Source organism: Natator depressus, chromosome 1, assembly GCF_965152275.1.
Source record: "Natator depressus isolate rNatDep1 chromosome 1, rNatDep2.hap1, whole genome shotgun sequence".
NCBI lineage: Eukaryota > Metazoa > Chordata > Testudines > Cheloniidae > Natator > Natator depressus.
The window spans coordinates 161299525-161324483 of NC_134234.1; the positions used below are offsets into that span (position 1 = coordinate 161299525).

The following is a 24959-nucleotide window of genomic DNA, read 5'->3' on the forward strand; positions in this document are numbered from 1 at the left end:
AGGTTGATGGAGGGACTCTTCCATCGGCACAGCTGTAACTACACTCGGGTTTAGGTGGGGTTGTGAATTTTTCCTTACCTAACTTTAAGTTTAGGCCAGGTCTTAGATTTTGTCATTCCAGTTGAGGCAAGGTAGGATCAGGAAGTATGTACTGCCTAAAGGAATTAAGTCTCCCAGGTTCCCAATCTGGTACCTTTTGCAAGCCCTAAAATGTACTGATTAAATCATTTAAGCAAAAAGGAATAACAGTATGAAACTAATGTCTCTTTAGATTTTTACTTTGGACAGAGCTATCATTTTCTACTTTTGTTTTGTTTTGTTTCCACACCTGTTCATTTATTCATGTCGCCAGCAATTATGTGTTAGTCCCCAGACTGTAGATGTGGCCTATCGTGGCATAGCTAAGGCGCTGTAGCTCTGCTGGCATAACCCTGTAGTGTAGACGCAGCCTACTACAGCAATGGAAGTGGTTTTTCTGTTGGTGTAGGAACGCTGCTGCCCTGAGTGACGGTAGCTAGGTCGACAGAAGCATTCTTCCATCAACCTCACTGTGTCACCACTGGGGGTTAGGCTGGCATAGCTATTGTGCTCTGGAGTGTGGATTTTTCACACCTCTGAGTGCAGTAGCCATGTTGACCTAACTTTTAAGGCCTTAGCCCCATGTCTGGAGTATATTTTTAGGGAAGTTTATGTGAGGGAAAATGCAAACAATAAAGAACCAAAGGAGGCTTTTGGCAGTGTGTTGCTCATGTTCTAACCTTGACAGGGATTAGCTCTTTTAAAAGTACATATGTTGTGGTTAAAAAAAGTAAGATGAGGGTATAATTTTGCAAACCAATGTAACTTCCATGAACTGATTCTACTTTAAAACATTCCATATGCTCTGTTGCATTATTGTTACGTCAGTGAGCTGGCCTATTCCCACATGTGAACCTTGTGATGCTCCCAGCGGTGATGCACAAGCATGAGTACCAGCCTCAGGGCGGACGGTTAAAAAACAGGGCGTAAACCCCACATTGGTTGTGAGTTCTGAACTTAGATTTCACCAACGAACTACATCAAGTGCAGACACTTCAAGCACTTTAACAGCCTTAACGTGGAGTCACAGACAGGCCTCTTCGGTACTCCAATCTGTCTTGCCACCCAGGGGAGTGCATCACTGTGATAGATGGCCCCGTGTAACATGAATCACAGCAATATTCAGGTTACTCCTAATCCCAAAGACCCAGTCACTTATCCCAGGTCAATTGCGCTTTAGGTCTCACACCAGAGACAACGCTTGTAGCCAATCCTCCAGTAAACTATATGAAGATGTATTAAATAGCAAAAGGAAATTAGAGAGATTTTACAAGTTTAAAGCAAGCACACATAGTCACACAAATGAGTTACAGTCTTAGGTTAGAAAAGGTAATATAGGCTTCTATAATCCACAAGCTCTATTCGTCCTTTAGGGCTAGCCCAGGCTTAAACAGCTGGTGATCTCTTGCTTATGCCTAGAAACACCTTGCCTCTCCCGCCCCTTAGAATCCAACCGCCTTTGGTTTGGGGGTTTTATGCCCCTCCTGCTATATGCAAACTCAGCTGATGGGAGGAGTCCACTTACATGACTCATGGGGAGAGAGCAGAACAGTCTTTAGTCCTTTTGTTGATGGCATCTCAATCCACATGTAGGGAGGGTAAGATGCAGCTATTGCCTGTCTGGTATCGATGGGTCTCCTTTTTGGAGAGTGGTGTAACAATTTCTGTAGAAAAACAGCTCTTCACACCAGTTCATGTCCCTCTCCCGAATGGCAATTCACACAGTCACAGAGGCTCACCATACAACTGCTCAAATATTACAGTACCATATGGAGCACAGATATTACAAGTGAGATTAATGCATGCAGCAACTCACAAGCATTCAGTAGAGTCTAAATACTGAACGCTTTCTGATAATTCTGATACCTGTTTTATCAATATTAACTCACAAGTGAGCCAGTCAGATTCCAGCTATGTATCTGTCAGTGTCCGGTTGAGACATGAGGACCTTAGCATGAACTGGCACCTGGCCTGCCAGCATCCATATCCATATCAGTCACCAGTCAGTAGAAATGTTGGTGGAGGAATGGGAAGCAAAACAAATTTCCTTTTTGTTAAGGTTTGGGTAGGGTATATTCTAGCTACCAGTTAGTACCGTACAGCGGGGGTTCGCAACCCTTTTTTGCTGAGGCCACCCTCAACATGTTATAAAAACCCCAAGGCCCAGTGGGGGCTCTGGGCTGCGGGCGGGACCCTTGGGCATAGGCATAGTTTTACTTCTATTTGGGGGGCAAGGGCTCGAGCCAACTCGGCACTGTGGGGTCCAGGGAGGGAGCGCCACCTCCACCCCCTGACTGACTCAGGAGGCCACCCAGCCTGTCTGGGCTGTGTGGGATATGCAACCAAAAATTATAACTTCAAGTGGGGACTCAGTTCAAAAAGTCTGAAAACAGCTCAGGGTACAGGGAGAGGGATATCTAGGGGCTGTGTGCAGGCAGGGAGGGGTAGCTAGGGGCTGTGTGCGAGCATGGGGGTAGCTCAGGGTACAGGGAGAGGGGTATCTAGGGGCTGTGTGCAGGCAGAGGAGTAGCTCAGGGTGCAGCGAGGGGGTAGCTAGGGACTGTGTGCATGCAGGGGGTAGCTAGGGGCTGTGTACACGTGCCGCGGGGGGGGGGGGAGGGGGACCCGCAATGCGGCTTCCAGCTTTGGAGGGGGGTGCTGGGGCTCCTGGCTTCAGCCCCCTGCTGCTCCTGGCTTGGGGGGGGGAAGTTTGCCGGCTTCAGCCCTGCCCCTCTCCCAGCTTCGTGGCCCCCCTGAAAGTGTTCATGGATCCCCAGGGGGCCGCGGACCCGTGGTTGAGAACCACTGCTCTACAGTTCTTGTCAACCCAGAATGTACTTTTTTGAACAGAACAGGTTTAAACAGGAGGATGGGGAAAAAAAGAACATAGAAAACTAATTTAACACATGTACAAGTTGGATTATCAGGGTGGAGAAATAGAAATGCCCAGACAAGTTCAGGAGCTGCCAGAAAGGCAGCTAAGGTTGTGAAGTCTGAGTCCCATAGTAGAGAGAGATCATAGTGGGATTGTCTAACATCTATAAATGCTTGCAGATACCCACAAAAATAAACTGTCCTCCCAAAAGGACATCAAAAGGGGGATGCTGGCTATGTGAATGGCAAAAGAAGATGCATCTAGGAATGATATCACAGTATCGGTCAGTTTGTATTTGGCTATACTCTGTGGTGACATCACCAGACATTCCCCTTTAGATGACCATCTGGATGTCAGTGAGTGCTCAGGGGAATGTCACACATACATAATATCCAGCCTATTCATGCACTTCCCAGCGCCCCCCAGTCTGTGGTCAGTTTGGATATGTTGGATGACTGACATAACTGAATCTATTCAGAATTATAGACACAATGCAAAGCTTTTTGGTGTAAAACTGTATCTACCTTGATATTACTACCATCTGGAAGGTGGGCATTAGGGATGTACAGTACCTTTTTAAAAAACCCAAAACATTATTGCTGCCATGTGCTAAGTTGAATGCACGATTCCCTCCTCCACCCACTTTTTTTCTCACTGTAACAATAATTGGAACTGAGATATAAAACTGAACGATATTCCTATCTATCTTCTGTAAACCATTGCCGTACTGTTTACTCATAAATTGGCTTAGAAGGATTAGCCTTTTAATGGTCAATGACGGTAAATGTCGATTTCACCATATGCACACAAACTGATGGAGAAACAATTCCATTGAGGATCACTGAAATTTACAGGTAGGGAAAGAAAGAAAGAAAGAAAGAAAGAAAGAAAGAAAGAAAGAAAGAAAGAAAGAAAGAAAGAAAGAAAGAAAGGTGCTGCTTGAGAACTTACAAAATTTCATTTCAGGATATTTACTTTGTATATTTTGGCATGTGATGTTGACAGTTTGTGTTGTAATGGTTATAAAGCTTTAACTTTTTGAATTCCAATGTCTACTGTCATTAAATAATTTTTGTCTGACCCTCCCCCTCCCAGTGTACCACAATGGTGAAAATTTTAATTGATAAAAATTGAAAAATGTGCTTTAAAATAAACACTGATGTTGTCCATCAAAATTATTTTAAAAATAAAAATTGAATTCTGCCAAGGCTACTCTTAAAATAATATGCAGTCTCAAAGAGGAGTTAATGTAGCTTGAGGTTTTGGACTGGAAGACTAAACATATTCATATTTTATGTCTTTTCTTGTTATCTTCTCTTCTTTTGCACCTGATTCTGTAAATATAAATATGTAGGAAGTTTAAAGAAATAAATAATAAAGTAGGCTTAAAGGAAGATAACTCTGGAGTTTATTTCTTTTTGCAAGAAGCAAGAGGCAACTAGAAATGCTGACATTGTATCCCTATGGCCAGCCACAATATTAAACACTAAATGAGTAAACATTTACAATTAACATTCAGTGTGCAAAAAAATGGGGGCTGCCAAGATATTTTGGTTTTGTTATTTTCAAAATCCTGCATTCCAGCCAGATGGACCCAGTCCAAGCTGAATGCTCTACAGTCTCTTAAAGCCTATAAAAGTGCACTTTCCCCCAGTTAGAGGAAAATGACTTTCATGTTGTATTTCAGTAAAAATATCAGAACAGTTAGTGTTTTCGCTATGCACCTTATTTCAAATTCTGTGCAAAGAAGGTGATATTTAAAAGGGATATAAAAATGTGATTCAACCAAACAGATTGGATGCCCTGTTTATTCTAAATAGAGTCCTAAATACTGCATTAATTCCATGACCTTGCAGTCCAGGAAAAAAACCTGCCACCCCCTTCTTCCCTCTCTGTGTTCAGAGGACACTTGACACAACAGAAGCAATGGGAGTTTTGAGAAGGCAAGGAATGAAGGATTGGGCCCCAATGTCAAGTATAATCTATCATTTGGCACTACAAGCGCTGAGCCCAATTCTCCTTTCTTACATCAGTTTCACACCTCACTGATTTCAGTGGAGTTACTTCTGCTTTACACAAGCTGGAGTGAGAAGAGAATCAGATTTTCAGGGCCAAATCCTAAACTGCTGTAAAGCATTAAAATCAATGGAGCTGCACCAATTGATACCAGCTGAGGATCTGGCCCACAAGATAACAAGAAGAAGACTGTTAAATTGACTAACCCATGTGAGGGAAAACAAATCACTGTCTGGGAAGTGACCCTACCACAAATTATTCTGTTTTATAAATACAGAACACCTAAATGTTTTTATGTTCACCCTTAATATTATTACCTCTCTGTTATTTTCTCTCTGCCTCTCTGCTGTGACTGGTTCCCTTTGTTCCCTTTAAACTCAGTACTGTCACTATTTTCATGGGCTATAAAGTGTGAGAGGACTGCATTGTGAATGAATTCCTGTTCCATCATTCTCCATCCTCACATACAGAGGAAGGATGGTTTTGTGATTAAGCACTAAATTAGGAGTCAGGAGTCTGCCACTCACTCTGTGACTGTGGGCAAGTCAATTTTTCTTTCTGTGACTCAATTCCCCCACCTATAAAATGGGGATAGTAATAAATCCCTCCCTCACAAGGGTGACATGAGGATACATTCACCAATGTTTGCAGACTGCTCCGAGTAAAGCCAATAAATAAATACGTCGCTCTGGCAATGCTCAGCCCATGCATTTTTGTAGCATGGGGAAGCCATTTATATTAGTTACATTTTTCCGATACTGCACGTTGACGCTGCGCAGACGCTTGTGACGTTAAACTTCTTATGTTGCTGCCTGCCAGCGTCATCTCGTAGAAAAAGGCTGCGTAGCTCGGTTGATTAAAAAACAACCACTTGCTTTTGCAGTAAGTGGCACTTACCTGAAATGACATTTCCAGTGATATGTCTCAGTAGCTCCCCTCACAAAGCTGCCACGCAAAACAAATGACCGTTTCCTCAAGACGCAGCCAGGGGGATCCTGTAATTCTTCTAAGTAACATTTACATCAGTGGAATCTTAAAAGTCCTGGTTCGAGTCTTCCCCCTTCAATCCCTTGCTCTCGCCACAGAGATTCCCGCTGCCAGGCTTTCGCACTGAACTGCACTGGTCACGTAGGGCACATCTACACTACAGTGGCGCAGCTGTGGTGCAGCAGCTGTGCCGTTATCGCACGTTGACACTTTGCCTCCTACATTGATGGAAAGGGCTGATGTTGTTAATGCCCCGCTCAGAGAGGTGCTAGGCCAATGGCAGAATTCTTCTGTCGACCTAGCCGTGTCTACACGGGTGGTTAGGTGGAGGTAATTACATTGCACGAGGCACACAATTTTTTCACAGCCTGGAGTGATGTAGCAAGGTGAAAGCTAATTTTTAAGTGTAGAGCTGGCCTTAGAGAGAGGATTTTGTAAACTGGTTGAAAGAATCCTGGGTACTGGAGCAGGCGCATTCTCACAGTGCTTAAAGTAAATTGAAACAGGAAGGGGAGCTCTCATCTCACCAGCTTTTGTCCAGCCCTCATCCCACTGACTTCAGTGGGGTTACTCGAATGCCACCAGTATATCTAGGGGTTGTACAGACAAGCCCTTAATTTCCATGCCACAGGAATAATATGTGATGCCATGAGAGCAGCACCTGACAGAGAAGAAGGAGGGAAGCTAAGGGGGTAAAACATTACACAGAGCACTAAATTAAAAGCATAAATTGATAGATTTGAGAATAACATATATTACGGCAATAGACTTGCTAGGGGTTACTCTGAATCCTGGCCCAGGGGCCTTCAATCCAGCAGGCTCATGTTTAATATAATCAGAATGTACGAGACATTTTACATATGTACACAGCTTGCGTGACTCAGTGTGTTTGCATTCAAGTCAAGTGCCATAAGCGAAGGATTTGAATCAGAATCCAGATTTGCATTGCTGACAAATGAAAGAAAGTTGTGTTTGAACTACTAAAGTGTTGGATGAAAGTCTTTCTTTTTCTTTTCCCTTAAAGCCTTTTTAATGATAAAATCACGACTCTATACTGTGTCTTTTTAATTTTTTTTCCCTGGGATAATTTATAGTGCAGTGTGGAATCTGAGAAAGTGCAAGCTGCGCCAAAGGGTCTGGTGGGAGGAAGAAAACTGAGCCAGTGAGATTTGGAACCATAATGCGAGTTATAGAATTTAATTTTAGAATTGTAGCTACTGGGAACTGCTTTTAAATGTACATTTCCCCCCTAGAATGAAAAAAGAAGTGCCCGTGTGTTGATTAAAGCGTTGTTACAGCTGTGTGAAAGAGTGCTTTGTACTGTAGGGGACCGACAGAACTTTTCAGAGAGCACTTTCTGTTTGTTTGGTGATAGGTCTCAGGTGCAACACTGGTAGCTGTATGTTTACATTTAGAATCTTTCATTTGCATTCAGCAACATGGTGTCAGGCTCTAATGATGAGATACTTTGATAGTGAGCTTAATCATATAGAACTGGAAGCAAGGGGACACAAATGGGATGGAAAGTGGTGACAATGTGGAAACTTTTAGGCAATTAGCGAACTCCTTTCCACCCCCAGGAGGCAGGAAAGAGATGACTCAGAGTTGTCCTTTCATGGTGCCCTTGTGCATCTGGACAGGGCTTTCATCCCCTGAACCAATAGACCTTGGAAATTCTGTGCTGGATCTGTGCCATTCCACTGCTTTCTGCTTTCTCCAAAGGCTGTCCCCCATGCACACATACTCCAGACCTCACCCTCCCACCACCACCAACCCAACAAAGTTTTACCAGGAGGCTGGAGCAGGGCTTAGCAGGGCTTCCCCCATGGCCACTGGCCCTGAAACTCCCATGGGATGGCGGCTGAGTTCACTGTGCACTGGCATATACCACTTAAGATAGCAACGAGTACATCAGCATTATCTCGCAAGATGTTCTTCAGGGCACAGCAGGGGACGGGACAGTCCAACCTTTTAATGTTTTGGAAACACCCGATATTAGTAAAAGACACTTTGTTTCCCCATAATTTCCATTTGTTAAACACGGTTTCTTGTATTCCTTTCCTGTTTATTTGTAAAGAGCAGTTCCTAAAGCATCCGAGAACATTATTTGTTTGGGGTTGGGGTTTTATTTCTGTAGTATCATTCCTTGTCTAATTGCAGTGAATTATGACAATCTGGGTTTGAATGCTTGAGGAGCTACTTCAGTACTGGTTTAGGTGACAGAAGCTGAAAATATGTATTTGAAAGGCCCTCGCCCCACCAAATGCGCCTTTTTTATACACAATAATAGGGATAATAGGGTGCTGTGACTTTCTAGTGGATTTTTTTTTGAGTAGTCCATACCTCATAAGAGTTAACACCGCTTTGTGATATCATTACTGTGCATGACTTGATTGTGTCTCCTGTTAATACAGAGCAAACAGTCTTTGCTGAATTTCAGATGGCCACTAGCCAGTTAGGTACATTGCCAATGGATCAAGGAAAAAAAAGGCATATGTCAGTGAGATTTTCTGATCTTTTTCCCCCCCTCCCACACTAGGACATCGTCAGAAACTAGATGAACAGACAAAGCCCGGGAGCTTGTCCTTTTCAGAGCGTCTGAGTGAACTGGAGCAGTTGCGTCGCACAGCCATGAGGGTCAGCCCACATCACCCAGCCCCCACACCTAACCCACGAGCTTCCTTGAGCCACACCACTGCTTTTAACCCTCAGCCTCAGAGTCAGATTCAGGGTAAGTACCTGAAACCCTCCCCTAAAGTGAAGGAACCGCTGTTGGTCATCAAAGTCTTAACATAGTCTGCAGTACTAGATGGCCCTTCAAGATGCTTTTCCCCCTGCCACAAATAACTTCCATGTTGTTTTGGTAACCAGGAGATGCATGGAAGACAGCACAACAGCTGTGATGGTAGGGCGGCCTACATGAAAAGCAGTTCTTCGGGACCTGAGGAAGAGCTCTGTGTAGTTCTAAAGCTTGTCCCGCTCACCAACAGAAGTTGATCAATGAAAGATGTTACTTCCCCCACCTTGTCTCTGTAATGGCAATTCCATTTCCAGAGGTCACTTGTGACATTTTGATAAAACACAGTGGGAGGAAGATGGGGGTGAGAAAGGCACATAGAACAGATTTTCTTCGCTTACTGTGCAGCATTCAGCTGTGGGGTTTTTTTCTAACAAGTGACCATATTTTTTTTAAAGCCTAGCACCTTTTTAACGTGCATCTATTGTAGCAACTTTCACTTGGACAGTAGAGTTCATGGTGTTATCCTCAGATGTCTTGGGACTGTAATTCTTCAAGCCTTTTTAAAAAAAAAGATGCTGTACTCTTGGATTTTTTGTATATGTAGCTGTATTCCCTGATGAATATTTAGTCAGCGAATTATATGCATTTGTGAAGGAGACACACTGTCAGCAACTTGCAGTAGTTTTCCTAAGAAACCATTTACACACAAAAGCTCTGAGCCCATTGTTCAGCAGAGAAGACCAATCTAGAACTAAGTACTTGCACTGCTAGTAAGAGCAAACATTTGTGATATAAGGATATCCTATAGCTTTTATTTTAATTAAAACCTCTAAGAGGGGACTCAAAATGTTGACTTCATTTGTGATTCAAGTCCAGATAATATGAATGAAATCAAGCAATCCAGTCTTGGATAATTTTCTGAAATCTTACTTTGCATCTATTAAATCAGGTGAAATTCAGTGGGCATTGAATCAGATGACTACTGTATATTTTACAAAATTGTCAAAAATGCACATGCATAATTAAGCACATCTAAAATTAAGGTAAATGACCATATTTATCTTAGCAAATGCTGTTGCTTGATGGAATTAAACTTTGTCCTTCCAGTTAGAATGAAATAGATTTGATCAAGCTTCTCTCCTGGTGTTCTGGATAGAACTAGTTATAGTGGTTTTGAATCAATAGTTTTTCTTTAGTGTTCTATTTTTTAAAATCTGGGTTAGCATGCAGCACTCTTTGCACTACTTGTAGAAAAGCGTATTACTTCTGTAACTAAAGTGTTCGTTATATATCCTTATCTTCTCGGGCCTGATCGTGTGGCCATTGAAGTCACTTGCAAACCTCCCATTGACTTCAGTGCGTACAGGGTCTGGGTCTGGCCGCTACTGAGAAGTAAGTGAGTTGTTGAATTAAATCAACATGCTATCGTGAATTGCATTGCAAAAAAAAAAAAGAATGCAGAAAAGTTCAAGGAGCACATAGGTCCTTCCTGGAGCTGCTCCAATTTACACCAGCAGAGGATCTGGTCTTACATCTCTAAAGACTTTTGGCAGTCGCCTTGCTGAGAGTCTGATTTGGAGAACAAAGTAAGTTTGATTTCTTCTGCCTTCAGATATATTGCTATCGAAGAAAATGAATGTATTATTATGGCTACATGGGTGGAGGTATTAGTAGCAGACTTGCATTCTTCAACTACTTTGGAACACTATATGCGTAGCAGAGTATCAGGTTTAACATCAAGTATCCCTCTTTTCTTGTTCTGTTTTAGACCTCTTCAGTAGTACAACTTCAGAGCAATATAACTCTTTCACACTCCACTAGGGATTCAGCTGCTACTTCCGGAAATGTATTTAGTATATTGCTTTGCTTCTTAAAATATAATTTTGATACATTTAGCCTGTGAATTTATAGGAGTAGGTCAGAAAATGATAGCAATTGAACTGCTAATGTTTCCTCATTGATATTCTCATGCTAAATCACCAGTTTAGTTGTTTTTCCCCCTCCATGAAAATTGCACATTAGCCTGACCAAAATTTGAACAGCTTGGTGAGACTTGTAGCCACTAACAGGAAAATAAGGCTAAGGCTAAAGCCTCTTTGGGTCAAAATGTAGGGCTATTTATGCAAAGACCCCTTTTTATTTTACACCCATTTTGAGGCCATGCTCTCCCACAGTGTAAAGAGGCTTTAATGTAAATGAGAATCAGAGCTTTGATATATTTCTCAAGATCTGAAGAATGTCTGATTTCCAGATTGAGCTTCTATGTTACACTTAAGGAGCGCAGGGTTTTGAGGGTGGTTTGTTTTTTTTAAAATAACATCATTAAATTGCAGAATATAGCCTAACAGAAATGAAATATTTCTGACATTTTCCATATTATTACTCCGCTGATGTATAAATATTTGCAGCTTCAGATACTTTATGTAACCACCTATTGAATGAAGAGAGCATTAAACTTTTTATAGACAGGAGGCAAGAAAAATGTACAGTGCAGGCTTTTAATTGGTGGTGGTAAACTTTGCTTTAACTTACCCCAGTATGAATCACAGGCTACTCCTCTGTTCATCAGAATCTGGTTTTTTGTTTTTTTTTTTAAAAAACCCTAACTCAAAGTAGACATCTTGGGCTAGTTCATAGATTTAAAGGGGCAGATTGCCATGCCGCTAAACCACTGTTTATTTGTTGAGGTTTTCATCTATAAAGGGCTTGAGGTTAATTTTAACTTCCCATTTTATCAGGTCTTGAATTTGAACATAAAGCTGCTTGTGTCATGGATACAAGTCCATGCAAGTTAGGAGATCATAAATTGCTGTAATCGAGTTTTATGCTTCTTTCATATCACAAGAAGGGAGAAAGTACACCTGTTCATTTGAAAGATCTAACCATACCAGTTCACCGACAAAAGCTGGTGGGGGGAGAAGAGCAGCTACCACATCACACAAGTTTCAAGTTGAAAGATTACTTTGTGCAAGTACCAAGCCTATAATGTTAACGACCTGACCTAACTTCCCAAAAACAAGGAAATTCAGTTAAGGCTGAAAATCCAGATAACTATTCAGCCTTAACGCACCCCCTTTTTGTGCGAAAGAAAGAAGGAAAGAACGAAAGAAAGAAAGAACGGGCAGAGCAGTGTGAGCTAGGCCCGGATTGTTGCTTTTGAGCAGTTAGGTAAGGCCTTTGATCATGATTTAAGTATATACTTTTGTGACTGAGTTTCCTGTAGTGTCATTCTGGAGTGAGTAAATACATAACTAGGAAGTTGGCTTTTCATAATGTTGACTGGAGTAGGTAGATACATAATTAGAAACTTTTAAAAATATGGATTATATGGTTCCATTACAATTTGTCTGGTCAGGGCCAACATAAATATTTTTAAATTTGTAGATCATTGACCCAAGAATCTACTCCTGTGGGGCCATTAGAGTTGAGCCAATGCACAGTAACTACCATAAGCAATTTTAAGGGGTAACATATATTTACATATATTTCCAATGAAAGACCTACATAGTTTTGGTTTATTTAAATTAGCCAAAACAGTGTTTCCAACTCACGATTTATTAATCACCCATAAGTTTGAAAAATAAATAAGACAGCTATTTTTCCTGTCTAGAAAAAGCAAATAATCATCTTCAACAACACACTTCTGGTTCGTTTTACACCTTGATAGCCTTAAAAAATTGGAGCTTTTTAAAAAAACCTGTAACCTAATATGTTAAGTTTCATCTGGGACTACATTTTTATGGCCAAGTTTAAAGACCCTGGAAACAAGAATTCATAATAAAAATGTTGACAGATTTTTAACCAGTGTTGCAGTTTATAAACAAAACAAAGACTTTTACATATTTATGTGCTTATTTTATTAATGTAGAGATCTACTCTTTGGGTGAGTAAGGAACATTAAAGCTGAGATTTTCTGGTTACGACCCAGCCTTTTGTCTTCTCCCAGGTGCAGTATGCTTTGTTTAAGAGACGTTTCAAGGTCCATACTATCATAATCTTGTTCCACTGAAAATAGCCCTGTTTATCAGGGTTCCCATGTACTAAAGAAACAGTGAAGTGGAATCAAGGGCTATGTGTAAGCACAAGGAATTTCAATGGCTTTGCTCCTATTACAACTGTATCCTGCCCCAATTTTTTTCCCCCACTTTTAAATCAGCTTGGTAGGTCATAGGCTAATAGTTTGCAGTGTTGTTGTAGCCGTGTTGATCGCACCTGGTTTCTCTAATACGTTAACAGTGTTAGAAGTGTTCATAGGGTAGGGTTTCAGAATGGTCTGGCAGTCAGTGACATTTGCTGCTGAGAACGTCTTTGGCTTAAGTGTAAAATGTAATTTTTAAGGCACTTTAGAGAGTTCTAACTGACTGATTTCTTACTGCAGACACAGACAGGCAGACACTCAAGACTAGGACAGTGAATTGTCTTTTCACTGTGTAATATTTAAAAATACTTCTATTTTTCTAAATATGTTCTCTCTGGATGATGCTGTAGCTCCCTCTTTTTCGATTAATGTATTTTCCTTGAACTGTAGGTGCTTACAATAAGTATATAGCTTATTAATGGAATATCATACTGTTTTCTTTGATTAATCTGAGTAGTTTATTATGCTGATTTATACCCCATAGGTCATGTAATTGCATAGTTTGTACTTCTACCACTAAAGCTATATAAAAAAGGTTAAATATGATATCTCAGACCTTACTGATTAATTACTGATTACATGTCTGCACTATATTTTCAAACAATTTTTGATTGTATATTTATGCTGGTTTCTTTGCATCTGTGATTGTGATAATTATATAATCTAAAAAAAGAAATGGATAATGAGGGGTGTGGATCAAATTCAGACTTCCTTAGTCAATAGCTGCAAGAACAGGTGTACACATTTGCTGGCAGAGCAGCATTACTGTGTGCCTGTATTCCTCCACCAATGTCCCCCATACTACACCGGTACAGTATTCTAAGCAGCAATATTCAAAGGCACTCGATACAGATTACTCCTGTTAGGAGCATGACAAATCTGCTTTGGTGGAAGGAAAACATAGTTGCCATTGCCACTGGGTCAAAGGATGTTTGAGCACCAAGGTATGGACCTTTGCCCCACTCCTAACCCCAGAATGCTCTGCCATCATTTCTGTTGCAGATGGTTTGCAAAGCATCCTCCCCACAGCTTTGGAGAGGATCCAAGAGAGGGCTGGAAAACTTTTGTCCCATGCACCCTGTCTTCTGTATGGACTCGTGTTTGTGTGTGTGTGTGCGCACACATACCTATGTATGCCTGGCAGCCAGAATCCAGCTCTATGGGTTTTCCTGAATAGGGCAAAAGATTAACTAAATTATGTTTCTTGGTTGGGTAGAGACTGATGGACATCATCTTGTAAAGAAATGTAAGGCATTCGAAGTTAATAGTGAAAAGAGATTTCTTCATGCCTAAGAAGAATGATCTCTTCACTTATCTTTTAAATGTGTTAGTGAATGTCAGACAGAGAAATCTGCTTTTTTCTAAGAGTACAATGTGTTTCTTTGACTCATGTTTAATCTCTGATCAGTTAAATTGATATAAATCATCTCAGCAGTTTGTCCTTTAAAAATGAATGGTGTTGTTCTACGGGTTTCAGAGTAGCAGCCGTGTTAGTCTGTATTCGCAAAAAGAAAAGGAGTACTTGTGGCACCTTAGAGACTAACCAATTTATTTGAGCATAAGCTTTCGTGAGCTACAGCTCACTTCATCAGATGCATCTGTAGCTCACGAAAGCTTATGCTCAAATAAATTGGTTAGTCTCTAAGGTGCCACAAGTCCTCCTTTTCTTTGTTCTACAAGAGAAGCAAACCCTCGATATCAAATTTATTTATTGTGTCACAAAACAGCTCTTGTAAGACACGGAAAGCATACCATATTAAAGTTCTCATAACAATTTTTCTTTCATTAAAATAAATAGAATTCTAATCCAGAAAAAAGTTTCACACTGCTTTCCTAGAAGCCTACCACCATAAGACTATAATGGGTCTGATTTTTAAAGGGGCCTAATTCTGCCCTTCAGTTTTGCAGAAATGAATGCTACCACTTTTGCCCAGCATTAACTGTGCCAACCAAACCAAAGGTATTCTTGAAAATCTAGTTTTTTTAAAAAAGATCAAACTAAATGGGAGCATCTTTAATGCGATTCTTTCCATCTCTAGCATGGCAAGACTAGGTTGCATAGCACTCTCTGTTGGAAGAGCCCGCTCACTTTGCCAAAAAAAACCCCATCCCGAAACCCGCATTTTCCCAAAGCCGTGTCTGTGTCTGACAGAAGGTTTGACAAGTAGCAGGGCATAAGATGCGGAAAAAAACATAATTTAAAAATGAATATGGGGAAGCCATGTGCAATGTGTGTGCATCAGGAAATATGTAACCTTGTTTTTGTGTAATCCTCACCTTCACGTTTTCCATTCTCTTGGACCCTCCTCTTTCCATTGTGTGTTGCTCTTACTTGTTTTATTATATCTCAAATTAGCCACCCTGGGGCAGGGTGCGTGTGTCTTTTATATGTTCTGTAAAGCTCCTAGCGTCCTTTGGGTCTTGTCTAAATATTAATTTTTAATGGCCATGATTTTGTTACCAAGGGCATCTCCACCAGCTCTGCCATGGCATATTAGGGAGATGGTTACAGATTTTACATCGGGAAGTCTCTTAGAAGTAGGAATAGTCCGATGGAATTCCCTCCCTTTGGCATCAGAATTCCTCATTGGACCTCATGACCATAACTTCTCTCTTATCTATGTCTACGCTGCAATCTTAAGTCGACCTATCTTAGGTCGACTTATAGCCACTACATTAATTACTGCGGTGGCTGATGTCCACACTACATTCCTTCTGTTGGAGGTGTCCGTCCTCACCAGGAGCACTTCCACCGACTGAAGAGGGGCAGTGTGGAGGATTAACAGCCAGGGCTCTCAGCTCCGTGCAGCTCCCTACCAGGAGCCCAGCTGCCCCCCAGGGCTTATCACCTCTGTTTATAGGGTTGCCAACCTTCCCGGTTTCGCCGGGAGTCTCCCGGAATCAGGCCCTATCTCCTGGAGGCTACTGAAGCCAAACCGGGAGATTTTAGGCACTAAATGTCCACAGGCGCAGCTGGGCTAAGACAGGCTGCCTGCCTACCCTGACCCTGCGCCGTTCCCAGAAGCAGCTGGCACGTCCCTCTGACAGCTGGTCCTAGGCGGGAGGGAGGGGGAGGTGGGTCTTTGCATGCTGCCCCCACCCCATGCGCCAATTCTGCAGCTCCCATTGGCTGGGAACTGCGGCCAATGGGAGCGGCGGGGGCGGTGCCTGCAGGTGCGGGCAGTGCACGGAGACCTCCTTTCCCCCTCCTAGGAGCTGCTGCTAGAGGGACATGCTCGCTGCTTCTGGGAGCAGCGCAGGGCCATGGCCTGTCTTAGCCCTGCTGCACCACCAACTGGGAGCTGCCCGAGGTAAGCGCCTCCTGGCCAGAGCCCCCACCCCTCACCTCCTCCTATACTTCTGCCCCAGCCCTGAGCCCCCTCCTGCACCCAAACTCCCTCCCAGAGGAAGGGGAAGGGATGGAGCAGGAGGCAGGGCAAGCGTGTTTGGGTTTGTGTGATGAGACAGTTGGCAACCCTACCAACACTGCATTACCCTAGCTCCACCGACATAAGCCCCAGGCCTCTGGTCAATGTGGTTGTATTATGTCAGCATAGCAGGGGAGTTATATCAGCAGGAGAAGCATTTCAATGTGTACACCTCCACTGTTTTGTCAACAAAAGCTGACTTTTGTTGACAAAACTGTGTAGTGTAGACAAGGCCTAAAATATCTCCCTCTCTCACACAGGTCACTGCTTTTGCTGCTACTGACCAATAATCTCACCCTATGTCTTCATTCAGTCAAAACAATGCCAAATTGCAGTCCCCTTTATAGGCAGGAAACTGCTTGGGGATTCCCTTGACTATTTTTAAGATCTCCAGGATGAGATAAAATCTCTGTGAACTCCTCAGACATTTCTTATTTCCACTTAGATTGCCAAATATTCTGGAGCTCATTGAATACATCTTATTTCAGATACAGGTTCAATCAGCTATCTAACACCAGAGCTGCTGGAATAAACTAAAGCCAGCTAAGACTTTTTGTTGCCAGAAGTGTAAATCTCTCACTTTGCCTGTTAAAGGAAAAACTTCATTTCAAACTAGTGCATTTCCTTCACAGACGTCCAGTGTGTTCTGCCTATCGTCATTTCAGTGTGCTTCATGCAGTTCCACTCTTTCCCTCTAAACCAGAGGTTCCCAAACTTTTCTTATTGTTTACCCCCCTTGGGTCTACCAGCTGCCCATGTACCCCCTTCCAGATGTACCAGCTGCTCACGTACCCCTATCCTTCTCATCATTTGATACTTTGTGTATTCTTCTTAACACTACCTATCTTTCGCCGTCTGTCCATATTTCACTGTAACATACAGATATAGTTACAGTACAACATATACAACTGGAAAAAAAAAAGAACTCTGAGTAAGTTCTGAGCTCAATTAGACTGGACAGTTGCTGGGCAACTGAACCCACTCTGTACGGTGATTGGAGGTGAGGGCTCTGTACCTCAGGGTCTCGATGTGTCTGTGTTCTCATTGGTACATCTTGAAGTAAATTAACGACTGTATTTTATATAACAAATTCCCACAGGATTTTAAAGCTTCATCTGAGTAGCCTATTATGAAAATGCAATAAATAAAATCTACCTTTACACAATTTCTCCTGCGTACCTGCCAGAGATGGCTCGCGTACTCTCAGGGGTACACATCCAACAGCTTGGGAACCGCTGCTCTAAAGCACAGACTTGTCCCTCCTCCATCTTCTCGCACCTGAGGAAGAGCAGAGCAATGAAACAAGCTCTTCATCACCCGGCAGGACTCCAGAGTATGTCCACCTTCATGGCAGAAGCCTTTCTCAGGAATATAGTCTGTCCCCTTATTTTCAATTCCAAAAAAAAGTTCTGTGCTCCACTTGAAGTGGTTCAGCTATTTAGTCAACTTCAGACTCTGATGGAGAGAGGTAGGCCCATCATAGTGTGGGTTAAGCCAGGCAATTTCCTGGTGTTTGTAGGTTTAAAGGATATTTGTCTTCATATGCCAATTGCTCTGAAGTTTCAAAGATTCAAAGGTACTACAGGCGGGGCAATATAAATGGCTTCTCAGTCCCCTAGCAAGGTCTTCTGCTACCCAAGCTCGCTCTTATCTATTCTATTCCCAGTGTTCGCAGGAAGGTCCTAGCAGAAAGAGCAAATCTGACTGGAGGAATGATAGTCTTGGGTTAAAGGCAGAAAGCTGGGAGTCAGGAGACCTGGGTTTTCTTTCCAGGTCTGCAACAGACTTCCTGTGTGTCTTTGGGCAAGTCATTTAGGGCCAGATTTTTAAAGATATTTAGGCACTTAAAGATGCAGATAGTTGCCTAGTGGGAATTCGATACCTAAGCATTTTTGAAAATCCCAGTAGGCACCTATTTGCATCTTTAGGTTCCTAAATAGCTTAAAAAATCTGGCCCTTAAGCCCTGGCCACAAAATTGTCTGTCTGGTCTATCACATGATAAGGTGGAGCAAAGCATGATGTCAGATAGGTGAAGACTTTTTACAGAAAGCTAATTTTCAGGTAGGAAAAAATGTCCTTGTTTTAGTTTTTAATTAACATCACAAATCTTTTTTGTAGTTTTTAGGCTCACTGAGCCAAACTGTTCTCATTTGCACCAGCACAAAACTAGAGTCACAAGGAGTTCTCCTGGACTTACAGTGCAGATGAGAGCAGAATCTGGCCTGGTATATTGCACTGGTTCGTGTGCTCATTAGTTGTTGTTGCCTTCAGTTTTCAACAGAAGAGTTTAAATAACTTAGATTAATTTCAGGCTTCCTTAACACCATTACACTTTTACCACCAGTGCCAAAATAATTTGTGGCTTGATCCTTCAAGATTCTGAGCACTTAGAGGTTCTGATTTCCCTCCCTCCCTGTTGACTTCTGTGGGAGTTAAGAGTGCTCAGTACCTTGCAGGATTGAGCCCTTAATGCAATTATTTAAGTCATGCTATTATTTATTTGAGTTTCATATTTGCCATTCAGATCAACAGTGGCATTGAGCAATTAGTATTCTTTCACTAGACAACCTGATTCTGGAGCTCTAGCATGGCTCCTTCCCCCACTACTCTCACCTTTCACATTAACACAGTGAACTTGCTGACAGTGAAAATACCTTCCTGCCTAACAAGCAGGTGTACTGACTATCCTGGACTTCAGACACACACAAGCTGTTGCCTATTTGATCACATTTTCACATTCGAGTCCTACACCCACTAGTTTTTGGATTATTCTTTAATGGCCTTTGAAGCATGTTCTTGGCCTTTGAATAGCCCAATTGTGATGAAGATTAAAAGTGCTGATTGCAAAACTCTGGTAAATAAAATCTCTTAGTCTTTTACTGACAAACCCAGTTTCTTTCCATAGAATTTTCTCCTTTAATCCCTTCTTGGCAGAACACTTCATGTTTGATACCAGAGCTCAAATTACCTCGCATGATAAATAAAATAAACAAAAAATAAAAAAAAAAGAGCTCCTTACCCTAAAAAATAAAACCGGCTGAAACGAGCTTATTATTCATCGGATGGCACTCGTGTGCCAGAAGAGACCAATTTGATTCTGCAACTGATTTTTTCCCCTGGTTGTGCTGTGTAGATATTCTCCAAATTGCCAAAACACTCAGCAGCTGTGCCATGGAAATCACATACATCTCTAAATGTTACAACTACATTAAAATGAAGAAAGATAAAATGATGAGAATATTGTTTGAATGGTAAGTTTTCAATATTTGTTTTTTCTGACTGTAAATGAGTCCAGCAGAAGTCAGATATTTCCCATGATATGAAATTCACCCTGAGTGAAATTCACCCTGAGTGAAATTACCCTGAGTGAAATTTCACCCTGAGTGAAATTCACCCCTCTCTAAATACAGACAAGACTAGCCCAGGGGTAAAGTCAACCCACCTAAACCACAGGTAAGCTCATGAGGCTGCAATTCCTATTAGCTGGAGTAGCAACCACAGTCTTCACATCCATGGTGTGTGAGATCCACACCACTAAATCGAGATACTCACGAATCCAACAACCTCTCCCAGGTTCACCCCCACAACTCCACCCCCACACAAGACTCTTTGAGCTGGCATGACTTCCCCCCAAGCCATATGTGACATAACAGGATGCAATCCAGACTAAGGAGTAGTGGTGTCACCCCTGCCCTCTAACCTCGGGTGCCCTTTCAATGCTTTGCAGCTGTAGCCTCCAGCCTGGACTGCTCACAAGCAGCCTCCAGCATGCAAGTCACTCCCAGTTGTTTCTGTGTGTGTGCTGCAGCCAGACACGCCTTGGCTCTTACTAGCCTTGGTTATACTGCAGAGTGACCCCAACATACCCCCAGTATTAGGTTTTCCCCAAGACATTTATGTCCTCTGCTGCCTAGGCCTCTCCTGGACAATACAAGCTTATACAAAGTCCATTATTGCTTTAATAGAAATAATATGCACAGAACTTGCCACCCCAAATGGAGTTTCCCAGACACTTTGGTTAACCACACTGGATTAGATAAAGCAATAAAACAAATGTATTAACTACAAAGAGATAGATTTTAAGTGAGTACAAGTAATGAGACATAAAAGTCAGAAATGGTTATAAGAAAAATAAAACGCAACTGGTGCCTAATATACCAAACTATGTTAAACTCAAAACAAAGTTTTCTCACTGCATGCTCTCAGCAGTCTTACTGACCAAACTTCTTAGGTCAGGACCCTTCCCCCAGTCCAGTGCTACTGCCTTTGTTCTTCAGGTGCTGTGAAGGCGATGGGCAGAGAGATGGGGAGTGCTGTGGGGGTGTTTGTCCTTCCTTTTTATAGTGCCAGTTCCCCTCTTGAAAAACATTTCCAGATGACATTCAGGAGACAAAGAGTCTATGGGGAAGCATGTTCCCTGCTGCTTTTTCTTCACTTGTTTGAGCACCCTTTATTTCCCTTCCTGCTTAATGACTCTGTTTAGTGCTCAAACACAAATTAAGCAGAGCACACATTCCTTTGTTTGAGACAGACCTGTTTGCCAACCTCAGTTTGGAACATGTGTTAAGAACACCATATGGTGGAATCGTATAACTTCATATACGACATTGCCACACACACTTTATCAGGACAGTAATGACCAGCAAATTATGAATTTTCAAATGATACCTCACAAGGCATATTTTATACAAAGATTCAATAGCGTGCAGGGTGTGGACATGGGGTATATGCTAAATCCACATAATCACGGATCCAATGACCCCTTCCAGGTTCACCCCCACAACTCTACCTCCACACAAGACTATTTAAGCTGGCATGACTGTTGCAATAGGATTTTCACTGTCTCTGCTTTCTTTAAGGGTGGGGTTTATGCACTAGATTTTTTCTCTTAAAATAAAATATAAAGTGCAGATTTCCCTTGTCACATTAGCAGGTGTGGCCTTTACAAGAGGCTGTGTGGACAGAGTTGCTGTAATGGTCATGAGTGGCTCACAGAACTCTCTCCAGGAATAGCATAACAAATACACATTGAGCACTTAGCATAGCTATACATAGGTGCACCACTGCAGCCACCCAAATCATTGGAGTCTGCCTGTCATTGGAGGCTCCCTGTACATCCCATACAGTATGTGGTGCATAAAGAAAGAGGAGCTTGATTACATACAAAACAAAATGTGATGGGATAAATTTTGAAGAACAGTAAATTGTATGAAGAAGCGCATATTATATGCTCAAGAAGATTATTGTCACAATATGACCATTCTTCCTCCATTAACACATCTCAAATACAAGAATTGATGTAGTGGGAAACGTACTCATATACATTGTGTGAAATCTACATGAGCAAAGAAAGTTGACTTGACATTTCTAACGAGTGCTTTCTTTCTGTCTCTGTTTCAGAGATTTGTTAATTTTTATCTATGGGCTGAGCTATTCACGAGTGATTAGTGATTTGGGTTGCCTCCATTTTTGGATGACCTTCCTGGAACACCTTAAAGAGGCCTGGTTTTCAGAAACTGCAGATCACACACTTTCTGAAAAATCAGACACTTCAAGATTTCCAGATGAGCATCCAACAATCGAAATGGATCACCACTCACTTTTGAAAATTCAGGCCACAGTAATTTACATTGTTTGCTCTTTTGAACAATCATAATGATGAAAGCTTTTAGAGGTGACTTGGTCAATTATAGATTCTCTTAATTTCTTGGAAATCAAAAATAAAATCTAACCAAATGTCATTTGATCTTTGTTTTATTCACTGCTAAGTGTTCAGTATTCAGAGAAGTTGTTATAATCTCCCCTTTTCTGAAATATATTGTGTTGTCAAGCAGAATTGTAGAAATAGCAACACTTTGACAGACGTGATTATTTATTTGTATAATATGGTTTAAAGCTAGGCTAACAAACATACCATTTCAGTTGATTTCAGTTGTCCCTCTGAGTTACCCTGGAGCTCCATGTACAAAGGTATTGAAATGCAGTATATTTTATTTTAAACATCCTGATTACAAAATATGCCCAATGGTTGCAGACGCGTATGCATGTAACTTTACTTATAAGAGTGGTCTCTTTGACATCAATGAGACTACACACATATGTCAATTTACAAGCAACGGTGTTAGCATATGTGGGCCCTATATTACTGAGTTTATGAACAATAGTATCACCTAGAAATGTCTGCAGCTGCTATACATTATAAAGGTGAAAACTTTAGTAATGAGCATAAAACTACCTCAAGAAGGTAGTCAGGTAAAGACTGCAAATCAGGGCTTGCAAACTATATTTGCCTGGCTTGCATGTAAACATGCATTGATTATTAGCATGTTGGCATTTTTTTCCCCTCTACAAATACTTCTGTAAACTCACTTCTTTATTATTTTAAGTGCATACCTCGCTGCTTGTGCCAGACTATCATGTTGATTCCACTCAGGAGACTCTACCCTTCAAAGGCCACTCGCAGCTGTGGCTCAAACTGTCCAGCCAAAAGCATAAAACCAAACAGGTGTGTGTGACAGAAAAATGGCCACAGCTCCACAGCTGTGAGTGCCCTGGTCTATTATTGGAGTGGATATGAATCGGCTCTGAACTGGGGGAGCAGCAGTCAGCCTGTTGACTTTCACTCTGCAAGGGAAAGGGAGTACTGACAATAAGTGTTACAGAAGCAGAGGAATCGCAAAGAGAGAGCTATGCATGGCTTAGTTAGCTCCCCTGAGCAGTCACTAGAAGGTAAGGGCTGCAGAGTCTGGGGCAGCCAAAGATGGCTGTGGAGATCTAGAGCTGCTGTTGCTGTTCCAAACGGCAGCCATTAGCAAGTCAGGGTTTCAAACACTGGACTCAGCCACTGAAGGGTGCAGAGAGGCAGGACTGGTGCATGTGACAGGACAGGAAATAAAGACCAGTCTATTACTAGCACTTCTGTGTGTCACACCTTTATTACATGGTGTCAGAAATAAACGGAATCTTTTCACTAAAAATAGAGCAAACGAAGCCGCCTGAATCTGGAAAAGAACCTGGAGGAGGTGCCCACCGGCTTCCATAATTTTCCAGACAGCAAGTAGTACAGCAGAGAACTCTGAGTGAAATTTTCTATCCTGTCCATATGATTGGGGCCAGGAATCAAAGCTTAGTCTCTCATCAGCACTCCTGTATATCACACCTTTATTACAGCTTTGCCTTCTTGGCTCCTACAAAACCAGCAGTAGTGTGTCAAAGGAGGAATAATTCTTTGGGCAGGTTTATGAGATCGTGGATAACCAAACATAACCGAGAGGTTCCTTAATCCCAGATTCTGAATTGTTGCTCTGACCTGTCATGGGAGTGATCCAAATTATAGCCAAATGCAGATTAGGGTCTAGTTCAAAGCAGGTATCAGGAGATGGAGAAGAGAGAGCAAAACTGGTTTTCCTGGAAAAGTGAAGGAAATGTATATGAGAGTAAGCGGCTGTATTAATTCTTGTGCTTGTTTGGTCATGTTTAGAGCCTCATAAACGCCCATGGACAGGGAATGATTTTGTTTTGTGAGAGTAGCTGGTACAGAATGCATGTACATGTGATTTCTAGACATTAAACATTTCCACGAGATGTAATTCATTCCCTCCTGTGCTTTGAATAAAGCAACTTCACAAGAAGCACTACCTCACAAACAGCGTACATACGAGGGCTGTTGGAACAAGATAGGGCAAACATAAATGTGTCTGTGCTAGCTGCTCCACCCAGCCTCTCTTTATATGACAAAAAAAATGTTTCTAATAACCCAAACAGGCAGGGTCTGATCTGCACAGACAGTCTGCAGGCATCTGCCCAAGAAGCTGACGGTTGGCTGGTACATCCTCATCTGATTTATGTTGTGTGTGTGTTAAGCCTTAAATTGTTGAGTCTCTGGCTGGCTGCAGTGGTATTACTGGATGGTTGGTGCATGTTTTCAGTTCACAGAGCTGGCTCTGATACTGGGGTTGTTGGTTCTGAATCAGTTCCAGTCTCACACCTGTCTGAAACAATGAAGGCCTTGTTAGACACATCTCCAGCAAAGTCTGTCTTATTACTTATTTTTTGCATGGGGGTGAGGGGGCAGAATAGAGACGAGACTGAGGAAATGCTGTCTCTTTAAAAGACACATTCCTGATCCTCTGATGCAGCATCCTTTTTCTTTTCTTTTTTTAAATTTATTTGACGGGAAAATGGATTTACAAAACAAAAACAGCTTAATCCTGCAGTAAAACATAAGGGAGTGCTATTCTTTAAGGGGCAATTTTATAGGACTCTGCTGGTGGATTAGACATGGGAGACATGCATCTAGTTTGTCACACAATCACTGAAAACATACCTCCTGCTGCTTTAGTATTATCAGTATCTTCCCATTGATTTGTCTTGCTCTTCTGCTGCTGCTGCTCCTTCCCTTCCTTGAGAATTTAGTGCTTGGGGTGCTATGTTTGACAGCCTTGGGGACTGGAGTACTCTATTTATTGACACAGAAGTGGTACAAACATGGGCAAGTGTAATGCAGGCTTCCCTTCGCCCTCGACTCATCTTCTGTCAATCTTTGGTTCTCTGTTCTCTTGTCCCCTCCCTGCCCAAGTTCTCCTGTTCAGGTATCTTAGGCCTGGCCTACACCTAAAACTTAGCTCGACCTAGCTACATCCCTCACACCCCTGCCAGACCTATCAAGCGGACCTAAACCCTGGTATAAACACTGC

At 42.0% G+C, this 24959-nt stretch overlaps 1 protein-coding gene across 2 annotated transcripts in view; it reads left to right on the top strand.

The window, feature by feature from the left end:
• Positions 1-24959, top strand: part of RUNX1 (RUNX family transcription factor 1) — an 89195-nt gene that overhangs the window by 42328 nt on the left and 21908 nt on the right. Inside the window, exon 4 of one of the 2 annotated variants that reach the window (XM_074946555.1) lies at positions 8496-8687. The exons of the other annotated variant lie outside the window; for it this stretch is intronic. Within the exon in view, the coding sequence (XP_074802656.1) occupies positions 8496-8687 (192 nt within the window). The remainder of the gene's footprint in view (positions 1-8495; positions 8688-24959) is intronic. 2 annotated transcript variants of the gene reach the window in all.